Source organism: Colius striatus, chromosome 7, assembly GCF_028858725.1.
Source record: "Colius striatus isolate bColStr4 chromosome 7, bColStr4.1.hap1, whole genome shotgun sequence".
NCBI classification, from domain to species: domain Eukaryota; kingdom Metazoa; phylum Chordata; class Aves; order Coliiformes; family Coliidae; genus Colius; species Colius striatus.
The window spans coordinates 4,210,098-4,224,878 of NC_084765.1; the positions used below are offsets into that span (position 1 = coordinate 4,210,098).

Below are 14,781 nucleotides of genomic sequence, written 5' to 3' on the forward strand. Positions count from 1 at the left end.
TGACCTACAACTTGAAAAGCCTTCTATATGTTTTCTTTCATCTATTTTTGGTCCCTAATGAGGCTACATGGGGTTTTTTTTGTGTTCAAGGCTGAATTGCTTGGCCAACCAATGAACAAAATCTACCAACAAAAGATAACCACCCCTTCCACCTGAAAAGTTATTCTTTTATTTTGTAAACAGGCTACAGAAAAGTTCCTGGTATTTGCTACAGTTTTGGATAACGAGTCACAATGCAAGTGTTCATCAGTACATTTATAGTGCAGTGATAGGCCAAACTGCCTATGCTCAATATTGGCATGGATTTGTTGCAAAAGTGATCTACTACCTACTTGGTTTCCCTTTGAAGCTGTCAGTTCATAAGACAATTTTACACGTTGCTGGTTTTTTGAAGACCCCAAATTTAAACAACTTAGGAAAGTTATTTTTATGCTAAAATTACTTAAGCATAGCAGCTAACAAATTTAATTGTGAAACAGAGGAAAAAGTTGACTTTTCATTGAAATGATGGTCCAAGAGTTGCCCTGAACCTAGAGCACATTTCATCCTCCAGCAGCTGAGCTGTCATTGTGAAGTGAAATTGATAGTATTATTTTGTTCTACAGCTGTTGTTTTTTTTACCTCATCTGCTTCCCATAATTCCACAGATGGTAAACATATGTTTATAGCTACAGAGGAAAAAAAAAAGGGAGTTATATAGGATTCGCCCATCTTAAGTTCTTATTTTATGCAGGCAGTCAGAGTCTCAGAACTCTGGGATATTATATGTTTGTAAATTAATATTTCTACGCATTAACACTTTGGAAACAGCAGGGTAGCTAATGATATGCTAATGAGCTGACAGTTTTTATTGATCATAATGAAAGCTGACAAGTGCCTTACTTTGCCTTATGCATGCTCGAGTATTTTACTAACTTTCTCCAGGGCAGAAATATAATTGGTTGTATTTTTTAAATCCTGCTTGAGAGTTTCGGAAATCTTACTTTTTTTTAATGCTACTCATTGCAAAAACTTGGGATTTTGCCAGTTTTTAAAGAGTACACATCTCTTTCCATATATTTACATGCTCAGCAGGACTTCCCTTTTATTTTTTTCAGAGCGATTTGTTTTAGTGTTTTAGCATATAAAAAAATAGATCTATTTTCCGTAATGTAAACAGAGATCTGCAGGGAAATAAGAGCGTTAAAAAAGAATTAGCATTTTTGTATGTGTGTTGGAGCCATGATAATGTGTGTCACAAAAAGCACTGGATACTGTTCTGAGGATCATCTTGGCTGTTCCAAAAATTTTCTTATTTCAGTGATAGTTCATTAATTATTGTGACTCTCCATTAATAAACAGTATTAAAGCACATTTTAGACTGTGTTCTCCTGCCTATTTTAGATGATAATTCTTCAGTGTATCAGAAGAGGAGAGAGGGGATATGCTATTCATAAGTCACTGTGAGTGGTTGCTGCCATTCTTATTTATGCTTTCATTCCACATTCTTACAGTGATTATTCCACAAGTAGCTCTGCTGTGTCTGTGGCCTTGCTAGGGAGTGAAGTGCTCTAGGAAATAACCAAGGGAATTGAAGTCTTGCCCATTATGACTACTGTCTCTTACTAGTTGTATCTGCTCCAACCAAGCATTTGAAGTTCAGACAAGATGGAATGGTTTTAGTACAACAGTAGTGGGAGCAAATGCAGAGCAGACTTGATAACTTTTTTTGCTTTGAAGGGAAGCTCATGAATTACTTTTTTTGAAAAATACATGCTGACCCCTCAGGTGTCTGTGTGGCCCAAACCTAAGATTTATTTTAGGGCTAGAGAATACCATTATAATGAGATTAGGAAACAAAAGTAAATGCAACTGAAAGAGGAAGAAAGTGTTACCAAACACCCAGGGAACCCTAACTCTAGGATGGATCTGATAGCTGTGAGGATCAGCATTATGTGCAAAATTCATTTTATTGCTGGGGGAAACCCTTACCCCTAAGGCTCCCTCCAAAGAGCTGCTGCAGAAATGAGCTTATTAGTGTGTTGCTGAGTAGGTCATTCACGTCTAACAATGCTGATTTTCGTATCTGCCATATCAGGCTCTGATCCTGCTGCTGTGTCTGGGGATTGTATAGAGATGCTTGAGAAGGGTGTTGATATTTTTGCTATACAGCATCGTGTGTGTACTTGGGTCTCTGGTCATTTTGGTCTTGGAGTTGTACAGACTAAGGTGAGGTAAATGCAGTGCCAAGGGCAGCTGTTCAAATGCGTGGCATGGCACATGCCTACTCTGTAGAGGAGCACAGTGCTGATCTAGTGGAGATGTAGTAGTGGTGGTGTAGCATTGCCTAGACACAGAGCTTTGGGCACATGTTGGTGTCTCTGTGCAGAGCCTCTCGCTAGCCCTGGCTGACACAACTTGTACAGCTGTGTGACGCGCATCATCTCTGTGGAGAAGTGGGTTTTAAAGAGGGTAGGAGGCAGTGGAGGAAATGAGAACGCAGAAATGGAGAGCTCATGTTGTATATGAGTCTTTTGGAGGAGTCCTCAATTTAAGAGACATGAGACAACTTTTGTATTACGTTGTCATGAGACGGGCTTGATATTTAGTGCTGCAGGCCTGAATTTAATCTCATAGCTGGTAATCTACCCATCAAGACTCTTGAAGCTAGTGAGTCCTGATGCTGCTCTGAAGCTTTGGTTGTAATTAGTCAAATGCTCTAATGCTGACATGAAAGTGATTCCTGCTTGGGAAATGAAAACCAGGAAGATTTTAACTGCTGACATCCTGTCAAGACGAAATCCTGATGTCAGGAGTGCATGAGGTCTATGGGCTTCCCCTGAGGAGCAGTGCATGCCTAATTCTCCTTTCGGCTCTGGTCATAGAAAGCTCTCCTTAATGCTGAAGGAGGAAGAGTCCAAGTATTTTCACGTGTTAGTTACAATAATTATGGCTGTAATAAGTGTTTGCCTATAATAAAGTCTTTCTATTAAAAAAATACATCAGCAAAATTTCTGGCCTTTCAAGGTTCACTTCTATATTTGATCTTATTAATTCTGCTTCAGAGGGTTTATAGGCTTAGAAGACAACTATATTGGTCAATTGAAGTTCGCACTATTTTCCATGGTAACGTGCTTTAATGTAGACAGAAATCAAGACACAAAAAGTAGTCATATTTCCTCTTTCAGATTGTATTTAAATGCAAATCTATCCAAAAGGTGATTGAGTGGTGAGACTGATGCAACAAACATGTTTGAAGTTCAACATGCACTTTTAAAAAACAAGCTGAGGAAAACACCTTCTTGCTTCTCTCTGGATGATGTCGTGTTAGCTGTGTGATGTGGTCTAGTGAAACTTTGTAATCTTATTTACTCTTGGTTGAGGTTTTCACTGGAGAAACTTAAGCATTGTAATGTATTTTTGTGCCTCACCTCTTAGTTTCTAGCTGATGACTGCTGGGGTAAAATATGTAATATGACTTTCAGGATGTTCCATTTCCAGTGACAGTATTGCTTCTCATTATTATGATAGTTTCATCAATCTCATAGATGAAAAGGTTAATAAATGTATATATTTCTGCAAGAAAGACAGTGTGATCTGATTATGTCTATTAATATTTTCAGTTAATATTTGATCATGAAATAGTAAGCAAGTGGTGCTTGCTGGTTACTTTCTGCTGCTTGAGTAAATGAACGTGTACGTGTTAAATGTTGCTTACTGTACTTGCCAGGCTTCCAGAGCTATCTAACACCTATATTTTATTTATGGATGGAGTTCAATGTTTTGAGCAAGTGACTAAGTTCTCAGTTTGCAAAATTCACTCTCTTGCAATTTAAGTGAAAATTAAAACAGTCTTACAACTCAGTGATTTAATTAGGTAGCAACTGCCATGATGATAAATTTCTCTTCAAATTACAGAAATTCTTCTGTATCTGGGAGGAGACAGAGCCACATCACCATGTCTGATTAACAGGCAGGGAAAGTGCAAATACCAGTGCTAGAAGTCCCTAGTTTTCCCTTGCTACTTTCCCTTTGTGACCATGACATTATTAAACCTCATGGATCTTGTGACATAAGTATATTGTGCAAAAACAAAGCGAGAGTTTTGTACTGATCTTAAGAGAGCAAACATAAGCTTCAGCATGTTCTAGGTTATTTGAAGGATTTAGGGTTCTTTGGGACTCAGATGTGCAGGGACACTGTGCAACCCTTCTGGTGCTTCCATCAGGAGTATTGTTGCAAGACAGGGACAACAACAGAGGATGCAACTGGTACTCCACCTTTTCATCCTTCCTGTCTCCTGTCCTGCCCTGTTCATTTTCTGGGCCTTATACAACCTGCTCCGACCTTGGATTCCTGATTTCTGCCAGTCCTGTATAGGGATCTTTCCATCTGTCTGATCAGAGAGGGGATTTAATTCTACCTGATGGCACAATTACACAAACTGCCTGTTGAGCTACAAAGCTAGTAGACCAAAAAACTGAAGTGCAGACTCTTACTTACCTCTTCTACTATTACTTCTCTTTTCATAGTATTTGATTTCGCAGGCTTATTTGGCTAAATCACAAAGAAATATTACTGTGTTTTTTTCCTTGTCTTTTGGAAAAGTGTGTCATAGGCTTGAGTAAGGGTTATTATTTCACTGCTTTTTCACCAGTCTTATCCCGTTTTAAGACATTTAAGCAGCTTACATTTGGTGATTGCAAAAGACAGAACAATGTTATTTCTGTGTTGCATAAAAATTGATATCCAAGCACACAGGAAGATAGGAGGACTTGTTCTGTTTTGTCCATCCTCAGTTATTTTCCACATGGGAAGAATGAGCTGGTCAATTTTTTGTACCAGTTTAAGAAGTGACTTGTGAAACAGTTTGTACAGATCTAAGTGAAAGCTTGCAATCTGTATTACCATTTTTCTCTTCTTTTACAAAGGGTGTTATTCAAGATGTGAAAGTCATCTTTGTACCTAATGGATATATAACACAGTGTCCCGATCTGAATCGCAGTAAGTAGTAGTTTCTTTATTCTCTCTATTTTAGATTTTTTTGTATAAATGACTTTGTTTTAAAAGTAATAGTTTCAGACTTGTCATTTTTGCATGTGCTGACTTGCAGAAGTGTAAACATTCAGTGTAAACAGATTGCATTTTATGTTCAGATAAATCAAGGCTGCTATGCTGTTGGTTATTTATGGATTATTGTGTCTTTTCTTCCTTTCCATTTCTTTTTACCCTTCCTTTATTGAGCGTGCCCGACCTGCAGTGATTTCTTAAGTCTGGTACAAGGAATCATGGATTTGCAAGAGCTCCTGGCAAAAATGACCGCAAAAGTAGGTACCTAAGCTTCTTTGGCAATTGCCCATTTCCTTCTGTGCTAAGACCACCAAGGAAGTATTTATTTCTTCTTCAATTATTCTGTGTTTTCATGGTAGAGCCATTTTTCTTTTCTCCTGCCAGTAGCTCTGTCTGCAGCGGACTTACGGATACAGCTTCATGGATGTCACTTAAGCCTTGCACTGGTTCTATTGTCTGCTTTATTATTTGTAAGATAGTGACAAAATTCCTGGGGTCTGATTTTTGATTTGTAGTTTTTTTTCTGTTTTTGTAAGAAGCCTTAGCATGGTTTTCCTTTTCATGCTGGGGGATAAATGCAGAAACAAAAGACTGAAATCCCTCCACAATTTCCTCACCATGTGATGCTGTTAGAGGGTGTGTGTTTGCCCGTGGGAAGTCCTGTGAAGTCTTCAGGACTGGTGTAGTCTTCTTCCTGGGAGTTGAAATGAGGCACCAAAATGCAAATGCCTGTGAAGCTGCCAACTGTGCTGATTTTGACATATCCTTTGATCAATGGTTTTTACCAGTGTAAAACTTAACCCAGCTCCAGGTGGTATGGTGCTTTTTGATTGTGTGTTTAGATTCTGAATAGGATGAATAGGAAATGATAGTAGAGTTGGTTTTTTATTTGTTTGGGATTTTGGAGATTTTCTTTAGGCTCCACTCCTGCAATACACAGTTGACCTTTGTGTTTAGCCAAGGCCCTTCAGCTAAGGCTGTGGGGTAGTTTTGGGGTAGGAAGCTGTGTTCTGGAGGTGATTGCGTGTTAAAGGGCAATCTGTGAACACTTTTTGAGGTTAATGTTGGTGAATCCTCTGGCCTGTGGTAAAAGGTGATGACTTGTCCCATCTGAAACAGCACTTATGCAGTAATTACTTACAGATTTAAATGTTACTAAAACCAACCTGTAGATGCCTTTTATCTTAGTATAGTTACTGAACAGGAATTTCAAAACCAGGATAGTGCTACCACCCTAAGAGCATTATACTTGTTACTGTGCTGCCTTTGAGTGTTCTTTTCCTTCCTAATAGGAATGTGGAAACTTTGTTTTTTAGAGAGTGTGCACATAACACTGGCAATCCACTTGCTCAGCTGACATGCTTTGGACGGGCTGACTGTGAATGCAAAATGTGAAGCTTTTAGTTCAGTTTGCTGCTTGTACTGTGAAAGGGAGGCAATTATTTTGAGCCCTGCTGGTGGTATGAGCAAGTTCCAATTATGCACTGTATAAAGTAACTTGCTTTCTGTGCTGTTAATTATATTTTTACTTGCTAGTACTTTACCAGGGGAAGCAAATAACGCAGCATTTGTACTGCAAAGACTCCATAAAGCTTCCATAAAGTAGTGCTGGGACAATTCTTCATTGCAACTTCTTTTTCTGTTACACCAGTACACTGACTATTTTGGTGTAGTTGTTGAAAGAATATTGTTGTCCAGGAAAAAAAGCATTCAATGGGAAAGGAAGTTAATTAGGTAGACAAATGCAAGTTAAAAATAGAGGGGCTTGAGGGAAGCATTAAGGTTTGTGTCTGGCTTTACAGACCTAACCGCAATAGCCAGAAGTGGTACTAATGTAGGTAGAAGTAAATCCGATGAGGATGATGTATGGCAAGGCAAAAAATAAGGCAGCTGCCCGCAGAGATTCTGTTTAGCAGGGCAAGTGATCAGAGAATAACTTGCTAATGTACATTAGCAATAAACTCCAGCTACTAGGCCTAAACCAAGAGATGTGGAGCACGGACATGGCATTTAGAAAAAGAGAGGCCTGTGGTTCCATGTTCAGTTGTTACTTATAGGCTTCCTTATGTCTAGAATTTCAGTTTCTTCCTCAAACACAGATTGATTTCAGATGTATTGCAGTGTTGAATAGACCCATGAATGTTGTTTCCAGTGAACGTGTATGTGCAGTTCATATAATGTAAAACTGTGAAGACTTGGACCAGGACTTGCCTGGGAAGAAAACATTGGACTAGCAGCTTCAAACACTAATAATTTTGATAGTAGTGTAAATTATGCAGTCCATAGACAGGAGGAGTCATGTTTGGGCTTTACCTCAGGGTCTCATGAGTCCAATACTGGCTCAGGATGAGACATAGGGGCTATATCAGCGGCCCAAGAGGGCATTTTTATACCACATTGTTGGAGGACTATGTACAGGACCATTTAATGAAGACCTGTAACAAGCTAATCACCATTATGTCCTCTTCTTACCTATGTGTTCTGAAGACACAGCTTTTAAAGATGAATAAATGATAGCTTTTGAAGCCTATTTTGTTTTAATAATAATTTGAATTAATTGTGCATCTTTCCAATATATATGTTTAATTGATTTAATCTTATGTCCTTACAGAGATAGATCAGAGTGTTAGAAATCTGTCAAAAAGGTTAATTTGCTGCAGGAGAAAAGGATGATGTTAGATTTCAGGATTCCCAACTGCTATGCTGGAATGCCGTTAGTTCCTATGTAAACATAATGGTTAAAATAATTTATGCAGCTTGAACAATCTACTGAACTCAGTCTGGACATCTCTTGCATTTCTTTGAGTGAAATGTAATTTATTTTTAGCAAATTATGGGCCCATGCTAGGATGTGCTTTGTATTCAAATGTGCTTGTTACTTGAAGACTTCTAGCACAAAACTTTCTACTGAATCGTTCCTTGGTTGAGGTCAGAAAGGTTGAAGCTTGAGTTAAATTAAAGCAAAGAAATCATGCACTTGATGTCCAGTGGTAGGTCAAGGGGCAACAGGTACAAGCTGGAATATAAGAGGTTTCAAAGAAACACAAGGGAAAACTTTATTACTGTTCAGATGAGGGAGCGCTGGAGGGGGCTGCCCAGATGGGTTGTTGAGTCTCCTTCTCTGGAGACATTCAAAACCCCTCTGGACGAGTTCCTGTGTGACCTACTCGAGGTGGTCCTGCTCTGGCAGTTCCCTTCCAACCCTTAAGATTCTGTGATTAATGGAGTAGTTAATCTGGTTTGTTTGCAGCATGGATTTATATGGCCATAGATACTTTTATGAATAATAAAATTTTCCTTGTAAATTGTGCTAGTTTTGGGGTGGTTTTTTTGATATTTTTGTTATTCATTTTGCCAGAAGTCTGACATCTTTATTTGTATGGGCAGAGGAGAAGCAAGGAAAGTGTTAGCTGAATTTTGTGAATGATAATGAGCCAAATATTCCTGAATGTTGAGAACTTACGATTTGTTTAATGCGTGGAAAAAATTTGTTCTGGTGTAGGCTGATACTTCCTCATTAGCTTATTTCTATTCTTAACCTGTAAAATGTTTGAAGCTTGAGAATTTTCTACTGATGTTTTAAAAGTTCAACAAATCAAGTTGTATGCATTTGGGAACATCTGGAAGGATATTTCACCTCTTTGTAAGGAATTAATTGTTTTATTGAGTTCAGTAGAAATTTTTCCATTAAGACTTGAAGTTTAGAAACAAGTGGAATATTTCTGGTCACTCTGGTATAGTAGGTAACAGTTAACTGTTGTTTCTGATCAGATTCTGTGGGCTGTGATACATTCATTGACTTCTGTTGTTACATGCCTTCTTTCTGGTGATTTCTATGTGATTGGTTTGCTATGGTTAAAGATATTTCGTAGAACATGAGGTAAATCATTTTTAAATAAAGAAAACTTACTAGGATAATGCAAATGACAAATATAATTAAGTGGAAAAGGGTTTCTACTGAAAACAAGCAGCTCAGCAAGAGGATAGTTTTCCTCTTAAATGTAAAAAGAAGTCTTGAAGTCATGAGATCATGCTGAGTCTGGGGGAGAATTATTCCAGAATAACAATTTAAGAAATGAGGAGCTTTTATTTAGGGCTGTCTCTCATGAAGTCTGCTGAGAGGAAAAAAAACCACACAAAAAAAAATCCCTCCAGACCTCACAGAAACTGCCCTAGTATTTATTTTTTTTTTCTTTCCATTAAATAAGTGGCTGTTGTACTGGCAGGAGTGAAGAAGGAGACATTAGAATATTTTCACTTAAAGTGGATGGAATTTTAGAAGATGGAAATAGATCAAATTTAGGTAGATGGCATTATGTTAAAAAATAATACAGCACTGTGCATTCCTTTTTTTAATAACATTTGCTACTATTAAAATGTAGCAACCTATAATGTAGGGTAATAGCATTGTGTTTATAGCAGAATAGAGTATGCATTCATCTTGTGCCAGATTTACGTAGCCTTGCTATTTGCAGTGGCTGCAGTGTGATGGCTTATATGCATAAAACAAATGTCAGTGTAAAAAAAATCAAGACACTGAGAAACTCATTGAGCTAGCACCAGGGTAGTTTTTAAGCAGTGGCAGTTTTGAGGCCTGAAGAAGGCACATGTTTAAGTAGGAATATGAAGTCTGTATTTATATATTTATTTATTTTTAGTACTGGTAAATGGGAAAGTAATTTTGAATGCTTGTAAGTATTGGAGATCACTGGGTACAAGGTGTGTATAGATGAGGGTTGTTCTTTCTGGCAGATGGTAAGATGCTACCTGTATGAAGGGGAGATTTCTCATATGGCTTGAGAGAGAGTGGTTCAAGTGACCTTGTCCTTTGCTGGTGCTACTCCCCCACTTGTTATTCCATAGTGTCTCATCAGTAAACATAGCAATTGCTAGCATGCAGATGTAATAGCTGGAAAAAATGCATCAGTTTTAGCTTCTTGATATGCATTTTAGTGGTTGGAGTTGAGGAAGTAATGGGAACAGGAAGGAGTGTTAAGAGCTAGCCACCAGCCCAGAGTTTAATCCAGTATGCCTTCTCCATTAATCACAGTCTGGGGATAGTTTATACTACACTGAGCTAAAATACTTTCTTCCCCCTCTAAATCTCACTTGCCTTTTTAAGGTTGAGACCTTTTTAAAAGTCAGAAAGTATTAGTTTGGCTGATGCTTAACACTGATGAGATGGGGATGATTAGGAAAAGTCAGTCTGCCAGTCTTCAAGTCATCAGGTTGATAAATAATTAAGATATACTTTTTTTTAAAAAAAATTACAATCATAGTTTGTGTACATTTGGCAGTGTCCTGACATTTCAGAGTGGGAGCTTAGTGGGGTTTGTTATGGTATATGACACAAACTGACCAACTGCATGAGTCAAACTGTTGTCAGCATGGATAGCTCCATCAAAGTCCGAGGAGTAGGTTAGTTTATATCTGCTGACGTTGTGGTTCAGTGTTTCTAAGGTTGTAGTCAAACTTGGTTCGGCTAAAAATAAGTTTACTGCTTTCTCATATTTGCTTTTTTAAATCATGTGTTTGAATTGCAGAAATCTCATCAAGTTACTTTCATTTATAGTTAAATTATGCAGAAACCAGGCTGAGTCAATTGGAAGACTGTCATTGTGAGAAGACTTGTCAAGTAAATGGATTGATCTATAGAGACAAAGACTCATGGGTTGAAGATGATCACTGCAGGAATTGCACCTGCAAAGTAAGAATTTCTAAACAGTTTAAGGAGTAGGACCTAATTAAAATGTGAAAGTGGTCCTTGAATACATAATGTTAACCGAGAATTATGATGTGTTGGATGTGCATCTGGTGGCAATATGAACAATAGGGAGTGAAGTGGTAAAATAAATAAACAAACATTTGTCATTACTTGTGTGCAAACTTCATAAATAAAATCTACTTTCCCTTGACAATGCTTTCTTATTTGTTCTAATTATATCTGTGAGAACTTTACAGTTTTGGGGTGAAAGCGTGGCATCGTCTGTGCCTGGTTAGGAATTGTTTTCACTGCAGTAGGGTTTTTTCAAAAAGGAAGCGTTATCTTAATAGTATTCATAGATGCTTAGTTGCATCTTGTATGGTAACAACATGCAGATTCTGTTTTCAGTGTTTATCACTCTGAAAAACTGAGGAAAGGAAGAGAATTAGTATGTAAACCTTGTCTCATTGAAATTATTTGATAAATATCTAAAGAGAGTCTTTGTTTGCTCAAGAAAATAGAAAATTGGTTGTTAAAAATCTCAGAGGTGATTGGCACAGCCTACAGAAAGTAATGCTTATGTTCTTGTAAAAATGGGCTTAGGTTTTCCACTTAATGTCCTTTGCCTGGGGAAAGTGGGGTAAAACCAATAATATGTATCAAAACAGGGTGATTCACCTTCAGATGCATTTTGAATTGAGATTGTAGTTGGATAGGATTGAGTTTATTTTTGAAGACTGGGTCAGTAACACATGATGGCATTTCAGTTTAAGTAGTTTTATCTTCTGTGTTTTGTATAAAATCCTCATTAATTACGAGAGCTGTTGTTGAATTCTCTCTTAGAGTGGAGTTGTGGAGTGCCGAAGGATGTCCTGTCCCCCTCTTGATTGTCCTCCTGATGCTCTCCCGGTGCATGTGGAAAGCCAGTGCTGCAAAGTATGCAAGGGTAAGTACATCACACAGAGTTTTTAGTTTCACCCTCTGTTTAACCAGAGTTAAACTTTGATAGGTCCCGGTAATTCGGGTAAAATGACTCTCCGTGGCAAGCTTGATTTAAGAAGAAAATAAATAATTGCAGAACAAGCATTGCAAATTTCTAAGACCCTCTTTTTGCCCATTGTCAGTGTTAAAACTATTCATCTCTTTATTCAGGATTGGAAAGCCTCACTTGGCTTCAGCTTATTGTCTGCTGTTGATGTTCAAACCTGTGGTCTGAACTTTCTGTAGTGATGAGTAAGAAACTGAACTATTATTTTACTTCCTGTCTTTTGTTTTGGGCTTGAAAGTTCTTTAAAATAAACATGACAGAATTCCAGGCCTTGGATTCGTGTCACTGTGTTGCTATAATTAATTTAAAAATACATTCATGAGAAGAAAGGAAAAAAAAGGGAACTTTTGTGGTCAGTGTTATTGTCGGCTTTCGGTTCCTTGTTCTGGAAATGAAGGATTTAAATAACACTCCAGGAAGGAATATTTAGTATTTGCTGCCTCAGCTGTAGTAATACAAGGGACAAAGACAATTTATATATGGAAATTTAAGCTGAACACTGATACCAGTCTTAAGAAGCAAAAATTATCTTCCCACCCCTGCCCCTGTTCTTGGAGACTAGTAAACTTCATGCATGAGTTTTTCAATAATTTATTAAGGCAGGGATATTGAATTATTTTAAAATTTATTAGGAAAACAATAATGCTTTTTTAGCATTCTGTCACCCTTCTTCAGTCGCTGAATTCATTAGTCCCCTGCACACATTTCCTTTGGCCGTGAGTTTGCACTTGATCTGGTTTATGCATATAGTCTAATTTCTCTCAGCTATAAGTTGGCCTGAGTATTCTGCATTATAAAAGATGTTTATGAAGAGAGTACTTGGGTGGCAAAGTGTCTGCGGTGGCCTGTATTTTTGTCTCAAAATATTTTTGTTTGTAACATTGAGAGTTTAGAAAGTTCTTTTGTGAAACTGGATACTTCTGACATTCCTTTGCTGACATGCATGTATGCACAACGGCCAAAACCTGATGAAAAGGAATTGTGAGGCACAAAATTGTAGATTTCCACATATATCCCCATTGAATAATCTGTGTTCCTGTTATTTGTAATGGAAAGATGAACAATCAAACTCGCCTTTTGTCAGTGATTGGCACAAACTTGACTCGTTATTCTGACAAGAACTCAGCATGTCAGTCAATGGGAAGAGATGTATAGAAGTTGATTGAAATTGATTGTAAATGCCATCTCCTTGACAGAATGATGTGATAGGGCCACAGTCAGTCACTTTTGGGTAGATAGTAGTAATTGCTGAGGCTTTCCAAAGAGCTTCACTGCAGGTGTTAATTTCTCTGTGCTTTTGCTATTTAGTTCTGATAGAATCATCAGTTGTAATTTACTGTCTCTAGGGATTATTGAATGACTGGATTATTGAACAGTTTCCTGTCTTAGCTGAGGGTTAACGAACAAAGTAGCTCTAAGGTCTGATACGTTAAGGGTTTTAAAAATGAGGTGGTTCTGTTTTGATCCCTGCCATCTTGTGTTAGCCTTTCAACTAATATTTGACAAATGACTATAATTTTGTTTAAAATCTCATCATTGCTTTCTGATGCATCCATTCTTTTGTTAAAAGCAGTCACGTCAGGAGAATAGACAGGAAGAAGGAAATTTCTCCAATTCAACTTCTCTCAGAAAGAATTACTGGGCTTCTGGATCTAAATAAAGCTTCCTGTTCTGAAGTTTTCTTCTCAAGTCAGATGACAATAACCCAGGCATAAAAACTAGGGCACCTTTAGAAAAATGAAGACAACTAGGCTAAAACGAAGAAGCTTGTGTTTGAAATGCATTGCTGTTGATGCAGACTGAGTGCTGAAAATCTTGTGCATCCTTCTATTTTATCTTTTTAAAATAAGCTTTTTCAAGACTGTAAGTTCTTGAAAAAGGTCTTTAGAAACAAATTTATACATGAAAGTTTATGAAAATTGATCTAGCGGTCCTTAAATTGGGATTCAAACTGGCTCTGACAGTTATTACTGTTGGAATACTGCTGTTGGTATCACCCTCAAGGGAGTACACACATGTACCTGTAAGTGCCTGCTTCCCTTACCTTGGTATTCAAGAGTGGAGAAATTGAGGTAAAACTGTTGCTAGATAGTATGACTTTTTTGAGAACTGAATACTTTGAACTCTTCCACTTCCTCTGTGTATGCTTGTGTCTGGTGGGGCCAGTGTTGGCCAGCTCCGAGACAGACCTGTTGCTCGCCAAGACAGAGCTAATTAGTGCTGATGGCAATGCCCCTGTGATTAACATATTTGAGAAAGGGAAGAAAGTTACTGCACAGGTGTAAAACTGAAGCAGAAAAGAGGAGTGAGAATGTCAGAACAAAAACTCTGCAGGCACCAAAGTCAGAGAAGGAGGAGGAACTGTCCAACCGTCCTCTTTAATGAATGGATTTATTGTCCACTGGAACTGAAATTTAAATATCTAGTTCCAAGAAGACTGTGATAGATGTGGTGAGACTTGACCAAGCTGTGTGCTGCTGTAGCCCTGCTGGTGGCCACCTCCTTCCTCACAGTGCCAGAAGTCCTAAGCTAAACTAGTTTACTTGCCCTTAAAGTGAATGAGGAGTGCTCACGTGTTGTAGTCTGTAGCTTCAATTGTGGTGCTGGTTATCTTTAGCAGAAGATAAGAATTTTTTCAAGTAGGAGCTTTTAGTTTCCTGGGAAATCTGCTTATTTCTTGTATGCTTTAAGGATACTTTTCCAAACAGATTTTTAGTTTGTTGACTTAGTACGGTCATTCACTGCATCTAATCTGCTTTTGCAGTGCTCCAGCTGGTTGAAGACTTGACCTTTATGTCCACAAAAAATAGGAAGGTTTAATTGAAATCTGTGCTTAGATTGTTCTGTTTGATGAACAGTACACTAATAAATGTCTCAATTTCTTGTAGTGAGTCATGAAGACCTCTAATAACACAAATACTCTTAATCTAGAGAATATCAGACATGAAAATATTTCCTATCAAATACAAATGAATTTGAA

General features: G+C 37.8%; 1 protein-coding gene across 1 annotated transcript in view; it reads left to right on the plus strand.

Annotated features, from left to right (window-relative positions):
• Nucleotides 1–14,781, plus strand: part of NELL1 (neural EGFL like 1) — a 281,494-nt gene that overhangs the window by 61,528 nt on the left and 205,185 nt on the right. The window contains exons 6-9 of the mRNA XM_061999665.1: nucleotides 4,911–4,983; nucleotides 5,224–5,306; nucleotides 10,622–10,756; nucleotides 11,597–11,699. Of these exons, the coding sequence (XP_061855649.1) occupies nucleotides 4,911–4,983; nucleotides 5,224–5,306; nucleotides 10,622–10,756; nucleotides 11,597–11,699 (394 nt within the window). The remainder of the gene's footprint in view (nucleotides 1–4,910; nucleotides 4,984–5,223; nucleotides 5,307–10,621; nucleotides 10,757–11,596; nucleotides 11,700–14,781) is intronic.